The 8,094-nt window shown below is 52.7% G+C and overlaps 1 protein-coding gene across 1 annotated transcript; it reads right to left on the reverse strand.

The window, feature by feature from the left end:
• Window positions 1–2,601: 2,601 nt before the first annotated feature.
• Window positions 2,602–5,922, reverse strand: LOC122914046 (protein PIP-1-like). The gene is made up of 3 exons (XM_044260688.1): window positions 5,795–5,922; window positions 3,988–4,101; window positions 2,602–3,221 (listed from the first exon to the last, which is right to left on the reverse strand). The coding sequence occupies exons 1-3, from the start codon at window positions 5,853–5,855 to the stop codon at window positions 3,097–3,099; spliced, it is 300 nt and encodes a 99-aa protein (XP_044116623.1). The 5' UTR covers window positions 5,856–5,922; the 3' UTR covers window positions 2,602–3,096.
• Between the last annotated feature and the right edge of the window lie 2,172 nt (window positions 5,923–8,094).

Genomic DNA, 8,094 nt, shown 5'->3' on the forward strand with positions numbered 1-8,094 from the left:
TTGTGCTTCCCACTCTCACTTTCAAATAAATAAAATCTTAAAAAAAAAATCTTCCCATCCATTTGCTAATCATAAACATGTCCCATCATGAGACCCTTTTCCCAGATACCCCCAGGATCACAGTCATAAGTGGGGACTGTGACAGTGAGAGCAGGCAGTTAGCGGGGGGCCTGGGCAAGGCGGGGGAGAGAGAGACAGAGATTTTTTTTTTTTAAGATTTTTTTTTTTTAAAGATTTTATTTATTTATTTGACAGAGAGAAATCACAAGTAGATGGCGAGGCAGGCAGAGAGAGAGAAGGAAGCAGGCTCCCCGCCGAGCAGAGGGCCCGATGCGGGACTCGATCCCAGGACCCCGAGATCATTTGACAGACAGAGATCACAAGTAGGCAGAGAGGCAGGCAGAGAGGGAGAGGGGAAAGCAGGCTCCCCGCTGAGCAGAGAGCCTGATACAGGGCTTGATCCCAGGACTCCAGGATCATGACCTGAGCTGAAGGCAGAGGCTTTAACCCACTGAGCCACCCAGGCGCCCCAGAGACAGAGAGATTTTGAAGTGTGGACCCAACCCTGGGGTCAACCACATGACCCTGAGATAATGACCTGAGCTGAAATTGATATCTGAACACTTAACCGAGTGAGCCACCCACTGCCCCAAAATGCCCTTCGGTTTTAAATTTGGATTGTTCCCGGGCCTCCTGGGTGGCTCAGTGGGTTGAGCCTCTGCCTTCGGCTCAGGTCATGATCCCAGGGTCCTGGGATCAAGCCCCGCATCGGGCTCTCTGCTCAGCAGGGAGCCTGCTTCCTCCTCTCTCTGTCTGCCTCTCTGCCTACTTGAGATCTCTGTCTGTTAAATAAATAAAGAAAAAATCTTAAAAAAAAAAAATCTGGATTGTTCCCTGGGTAGGGAGAAGCACTGGGACCCCGTCTCCATAGCAGTGGGGGTGGAAGTCACTCTCCCAGTCTGTCCCGCTGACAGGAGGGTGGACAGCAGTGACTGACAACCACTGCGTCCCCGTAATCATGCTGTTACACCTTGATGACGGTCCTCAGGAAATTACAGGGGATACTGCACTCTGCTCCCCAGCCTGCACGTAGAAAGCAGGACTCTGAACTCCAAGGACGCTCAGGTACAGGAACCACCCTCTGTGCGCGGTATCCTCTGCTGAGCCGACCAGAACTAGGGTGCATAGCTAATGCCTTCAGCGGCGCCCCCCACCCCCCACATCAAAACTCATGGATCACTTGCAGGTGCACAGAGGAGCCCTGGGAGAAGGCGGTTTGGGGGACGTGCTGGGCTCCTAATGATGAAGGAAGCCACAGAGATAGAAGTGAGACTTCTGACTCTGTCCAGCCCTAGGGGATGGTTTGAGTTGAAAAAGTTCCGAGTCTGCCATCCTAAAATATGTCATTTGACCCAGCATCATTTTGAGCTGAAAGTCACTTCCAATTCACAGCTACAAGAAAAACTCTCTGGCCCCCCTCTCCCCATCAGGGAGGGAGGATGAATGTTTGGTGATGGGAGGCAGCCCAAGACCCCAGTTCCCAGGCATCTCTGTAATCATTTGTACCAATCAGCCTTTCTATTCCTTTTCCCATAGAATCACCATCCCATATTTTGCCACCCCTGAACGTAGAAATCCCTTTTTTCTCCTTTTCTCGCTTCTGTACCAAGTTTGCCTTCTATGTAAAGAGGCTGTAGCAGTTCTGGTTTGATCACCCATCTCTGGTGAGCCCCTCGTGCATGTGTAAGTGATGCTAGTGTCAACCCACTGTTTGCACGCCCTCTTCTCCTCTGCCTTTTCCCAGTCTAGAAGCCCCGGCTCCAAAGCTGCTCCTTGCTACAGAATCCTGTGAGGAAAGGGGCTGGCGGCAGACCTGGGGAAGCTGTTGTCACAAAGCGATGAGCAGACAGCTGCCCACGGACTATTCCCAGAGCTGCCGGTCGCCCTCAGGACAGCATGGGAGTGCGAGTCGGGAGGACCCATGCTCTCCTGAGGGCTGGTGGCTTGGGGACAATAAGGACATGACACCACCAACAGGAATACAGGGGTTCCCAGGGGTGGCCCACAGCAAGAGACCCCACAGACAAGCTCCGGAGACAAGCTGGGCTCCAGCTTCCTTGAGGGGGAGCCTGAAAGGGCAGGAGTGGGCTATCTGGTCCCGTAGTACATGTTTTCCTGTTAATCAGTGTATGCTGCTCTGTGTTCCTCATTTGCTCCGTCATTCTTTCCTTTGTAACTGAGGTCAAATGCGGTGCAGGTCGAGGAGCCTGAGCGGTTGGGGGGCAAGGTGGGGGATGGAAGGAACAAGGCTCCATCCACTGTGCTCACGAGAGCATCTGAATTTTCTCTCGGGCACACCAGACTGCATGACAGATTGCAAGATTACATTTTTTACCAATTGTTTGGGGTCAAGGAACGGTGGAATGCGGGCAGAAATTACGTACAGTACTTCAAGTTCTGGCCCTAAAAACCTCCGTGTGGTTCTCCATGCTACTTCCCCTTCTGTAGAGAGCTTGGACACTAGGTTAAAGATGGCAGCAGGAAAAGCTGGAAGGAGCTGGAATCTCTAAATAATCCCCATTACCTGCATGGACGGTGAAGTGGGTTAGCAATCATTTTTTTTTTATTGTTTTAAGACACCAACATTTCAGAGATTTGGGTTAACAGCTCGCCACTTCCAATTCATACATCACTTTTGGCCTACTCTTTCCCTACGCTTTTCAGCTTCTGAGGGCTCTCCTTCTTCCTTCAGCGGGCTTCCTCCAGATCACCTCGAATCATAGACCCCATAGTCTCCCACAGACCCTGTTTTAAAAATGAAAATAAGCATGATTCGTGACTCGGGCCTGGCGAGGAAGAAGGCACACTTGCCCCTGCCCATGCCCACCCCTCTTTACCCCAACTGGATTTTGAAGACTCTCCCGGGAGCCTCTCACAATGAGGGAAAGAAAAGGGCGACTGAGCCTGGCACAGAGCTAGTTTATGACTTCCCCCTACGGACAGCCCGTCGTGAGTGCACAGCAGTTGAGAGGATCATTAGAGTTGCAAAGTGTGTTGATTCCGCTTCTTCGGGTCAGGGCAGGGCGGCCTCCAGCTTTAGAACTTGTTGCAGAAAGATGAGTCGCTGCAACATTTCTCCTCCAAAGAAACATCCTTATTAAACATGGTCATAGAGTAGCACACACTGCTGCAGCCTTGGTACCCATAGGAAAGGGTGTCATCTACAGAGAGACAGAGAATAGGCCGAATGAGACCCCAGAGTCTGGGTTGCAGACCCACGGCTGTGGGGTTCAGCGCATCCTGGCATGCAGTGCTGTCAACATTGCAGAACGGATCCATGGGTCACTGCATCCACAAATTAATCAAGGAACCAGGAGAAAATCGCACTTTCCATCCAGGACCCCTGCTCCCTGCTAGGGAGAAGGAGGATCTGCTTCCCAGGATTGAGAGATTTGGTCGAGCGGCTCCTAGTGGTCGCTTGCAGAATAGGTCTGGGGGCTCTCTGTCCTGGGATTCAGTCCCTCCCCACCCAGGAGAGGGCAGGAAGGGGTGAATAGAAATTGCCCTAATCACCCTCCCCACTGCTCTCCCCCTACCTCTACCCCCAGTTTCCCAAAACTCTATCACACTCAGGTCCCACTCAGTGGGATGTTAGCACCCTTCCTGTCAGCGCAGGAGCTAACAGAAGATCCTGTCTTCCTCTCTTACAGGTACCGGCCCAATCAGGGGCCCCTGGCAGCAAGTATCCGAAGAGGGTGACATAAATGCACAAATTTAGTTGAAAAAAGGAAATGAACCCCTGCCTATATTGGTGCTACTCCCGGGCTCCTAAGGTCCCACTTCCCTGGGTCCTAGAGTCACCTTGCCTTGTCCTGGGACCCGGCTCCATGGGGTCCCATGCGGGGTCTCACTCCCAATCCTAAATGCCCACTCCCAGCACCCAATGGCACACAAAGGTCGCGCAGGGGACTGCTGAGACCCACCTACCTTTGTAGACCTTCCTCAGAAAGCACTGCTGGTAGCCTTCAGCCTGGCAGACGCTCGCCCCGGTCTGGCAAACCCCACTGGCGTTGACTCGTTGACACTGGAAACACTGAAGAGCTGGAAAGTGAAAACAGGCATAATGAGGCTCTTCCAGCTCTGTCTTCCCCCAGGTCAGGAGGGCGCACACGCTTTGGGCCACAGACAGCCCAGACAGCGACCGGATCTCAAGCCCGGTGAGGTGGCTGAAAACGGGGATTTCTGGGTGCTTCCTCATAGCTGGGAGGACTCTCGACTTCCAGGGATGGAGGACAGTAGGAGGAGATCAGAGAGAGGGAAGGAGGCCAGCCGGGGAGGATTGAGGGAAAGAGAAGAAGGCAGGAGGGGGTCGTAGCTGCCGGTGTCCCTGCAAAAGTCTGGTCCGGAGCCACAGCTCCTCCCTCTTCTCCAGCCTTAGGACAGCAGCAGCTGGCCCCTACCTTCACTCCACAAATACTGAGCACCTGCTGTGTGCAAGCACTCTGCCAGGTGGTGGGGACAGAGAGACCGGAGGGAGGAATGAAACATGCATGTCACTTATTTCCTTAGGGCGACGAATTCATCAGGGCAGAGGCTGGCACTGGACATGCAAGGAAGAGAATCTCTGATCCTGGGACAGAGAAGAGCGGGGTCTGACCACAGGGACCTTAGGGTGGGAGCCTGTGGGCTGTTCCCCAACCTGGGGTGTCAGAGAAGCGCTCTCAGGGTTGCATAAGCTCCCACAAGAGCAAATTAAAGGAAGAAGAAAAGGTGACTCTTTAAACACCCGTGAGGACGTGGGGGGACTGGTTCCAGGAAGACACAGGGGCAAGTGCAGAGATTCTGAGAAAAGACCCATGTGACCAGTTCCAGGAAGGAAAAGGTCAGCAGAGGCCGAGGAGGGGGAGGCTGGCAGAACTAGGAGGTGAGCTGCAATAGGCTCCGGGGGCTGGACCCCAGAGTCCTTCCTCAGGGCTGTAGCAGGTCCTCAGGACGCAAACGCATGGGCCCCAGGACTTTGGTCAGCTGTCAAAGGACTCTTCCTCGGGCGTCTTTTTCTTCATGCTCTTTTCATCCTGTTTTGCGGGTTTTTTTCAAGAGTGTCTGCGCCTGGGGCCAAAACTCCTTCATGGCCACCAGATCAGGCCCATAGGCGACACTGTTCACCCGAGGGCACTCCTGTCCACCAGCACCTGCAGATACAGTGGCTCGGCCTTGTGGGACTCCCAGTAAATCCTCAACAGGCCATCGGGGACCTGGGGTAGGACATCTTGGTGTCCTGCTTCAGCGGGAAGAAGTTACAGAACATGAGCCCTTCTGCCCGCAGCAGCCTGAAAGCCTAAGGGTCCTGCTTAGTGGGGAGGGAAGGGGAGAACAGAGCAAGCAGCAGACAGGGCTGTGGCTCCCGCCCCAGGCTCACAGAGAGTAACACCTCTGGGGCTCCCTCAGGGACATCCTTCACTCTGTCACCATCCTGGCTTTGCTCTCCTTAGCGTGCTTCCCTCAGCTCAGCGTTAATACCCCCTTCCAAAGGGAGGCCCTGAAGAGTGTTTAAGTCAAAGAAGTTATGAAAAACCAAGTTACAATCAGAAAGGCATTGAAGTGTCCCTACAAAAATAAGACGTCTCTGGTTAAGTCATAACTCCCATGGGAACCTTCCGCTTTGGGTAGAAGTCAGAACAAAGCAGGCAGATACAGAGTCAGAGGGAGAAGTCACACCTAGAGCTGGAATCCCTACTCGCCTAGATCCTCCTCCATCCCTGCTGCCCCCCTCCTTGCTCCCCCCAGTGCTCACCCTGTAGGAAGTCCACCTGCGAGGACAGGACCAGGAGCAGCAGCAGGAGGCACCGACCCATTTCTGCGTTTGGTCTCAGCCACAGGGACTGGTAGAAGCTGGGCCGAGCTGCAGGTACCCAGAGCCTCTGCGAGTCCCGGCTTTATATGCACAGGCTGGACGAGCAGCCGGTGGCAGCCCAGCGGAGGCTCGCTTCCCCAAGGGTACGGCAGGGACAAAGTGCCTGAGGACTTAGGGCGCTGCATTCCCCCCAGCAATACCAGCCCAGCTCACTGCACAGGCTTGACCTGAGGGAGCCAAGGTGGATAAGAAGACATCGCTGTTTGCATCCCACTTTCCCAATCGTAAACACAATAATAAAGCTGACGTATGCAGCCTAAGCATTCGAGTTTCAAGTGAATTAGGGAATCTGGCTCTATCCAAAGAAGGATGCCATATTTAGGGGAAATACTCAAGAACAGTGCTACGAAACATACCTACCCTATTCAAGATTCTCACCTAGTCTGCAAACACAGAGAAATAAACCCATGCCTGGACTTTGGGAAAGTGCAGGCCAGAACACTTCACAGAACACAATAGATTTTGGTGTGGTGTCGTCTCATTTCTTAGAAATAAAACACATCTGCATTGTTCTGTCTTGCTTGGGCCAACAGGAGGAGAGAACAGTATTTCCCCTCCCTTCTTAAGAGCTATGTTGCAAGTAGCCCATACTTGGTTTTCCTTTTCAGCTTTTTTTTTTTTTTTTCTAACTCACCATTTGTTCAGGATGCTAAATGAGAGCAGGTGGAGGGATTCCTTTCCACCCCACCCCGCCCAGTGAAACACTCCTAACAGGGGAAAAGTAGTTTTTAGACCATGGTTTCAAAACTCTGGGAATAGCCCTAAAGACATCAGCAAGTTAAAACAGGGGAGCTCTTTCTGCCCCAGGGCCTTGTTGAAATCCTGGAGCCATTCGCCAGGAATCAGTGCAGCCTCCTAGTTTGCTTGAAGCCACAGAGGTGGAGAGCTTAACAGAGGGAAGAGGGAAAGAGACAGTCCTAAAGGGTCCCGCTAGACCACCCTCTCCGGGTTACAGGGACTATTTTCTCTGCGGGCAAGTCAACTTCACTGCCCACGTCTGGGCCAGTAAGGAAACAGAGTCAAGAAAACTACAGCTCGAAGCCCTGGGAGGTGGGACAAAAGAGCGGGATTGCTACCCAGAATTGCTACAAGGCTTTAAACCTCAAATGTCCAGTTGTCTGCAAAAAAGGCGAGGCATTGAAAGCCCCAGACACCCAGGACCCACCCACACTCAGGACAGAAGTGGTGCTGGAACCTGTCTTTTGATGGGGGGTTGGGTGGATTCAGGTAAAGGGTTCAGAGGCTCAGTGACCAGCACACTAAGTGCTGAGGAACAAGTGTAAGCCTGGGACTCCAGATAACCTGCTCTGTGTCCTTGACATTGGCCTCGGGGCCTCTGACCCTGCTCTCACTGCAGCGGGAGAGCGAGGTTCTAGTCTCAGGGAGTCTAGGAGTGAGTGTCTTGGACAGTGGAGCCTGAGGAAAGCCATGGAGTTTTATGAAGCAAGGATACAGAAAGATCTCTCCGGAGTGAAGGGGTCCTGACAGGGTTGCCAATGAGGAATTTAGAGAGAGAGCAAGAGAGAGCACAAGTAAGGGGAGGGGCCGAGGGAGAAGGAGAAACAGACTCTCCGCTGAGCATGGACCACCCCCATGTGGGACTGGATCCCAGGTCCCCAAGACCATGACCTGAGCCAAAAGCAGGCACTTCACCAACTGAGCCACCCAGGCGCCCCCCACTTAAATCTTTTAACTTCTCTACTAGCAGCGGCATTGATGAAGGAAGAGCGATAGCATCTTTAATGGCTTACTTGTTCTTAGGGTCTTGTTCTTTTCTCCTGACCACAGAAGACTGTTGTAAATAAGGCTCCCCCCACTCCGAAACTTAGGGAGGGTGGTCTGATGTGTTCCCTTATCTCTGATTTCCTTACACCTCTGCATTTTGGGGCTTTCTGTGAGCCTGATCATGCAGCCTCCTATCAATGTCTCCCTCTCCGGCCCTGCCTGTCCCTTACTCGTCGCGTCACACACAAGAAAAGTGACTGTGCCAAGTGATTAATTAGCTTGAAGTGATCATTTCACAAAATATGGGTGTATGAAATCATTTCACGGTACCCCCTTCAATATATAACATTTTCTTTTCCCTTATCCCTCAGTAAAGCTGGGGAAAGACCCTTGCGGTGAGACAGGCTGATGTCTGGTTTAGCCATGGTGGCCAAGCAGCCCTGAGCAGTGTGTTC

The sequence above is a fragment of the Neovison vison genome, chromosome 7 (genome assembly GCF_020171115.1).
Source record: "Neovison vison isolate M4711 chromosome 7, ASM_NN_V1, whole genome shotgun sequence".
NCBI classification, from domain to species: domain Eukaryota; kingdom Metazoa; phylum Chordata; class Mammalia; order Carnivora; family Mustelidae; genus Neogale; species Neogale vison.

Excerpts from the sequence above, each read along its gene's own strand:
- LOC122914046 (XM_044260688.1), bottom strand. The coding sequence starts at position 5,855 with ATGGGTCGGTGCCTCCTGCTGCTGCTCCTGGTCCTGTCCTCGCAGGTG. Across the intron at positions 4,102-5,794 it reads GCAGGTGGACTTCCTACAGG|CTCTTCAGTGTTTCCAGTGT; the intron begins GTGAGCACTGGG and ends TTCACTTTCCAG. Across the intron at positions 3,222-3,987 it reads TCTGAGGAAGGTCTACAAAG|ATGACACCCTTTCCTATGGG; the intron begins GTAGGTGGGTCT and ends GTCTCTCTGTAG.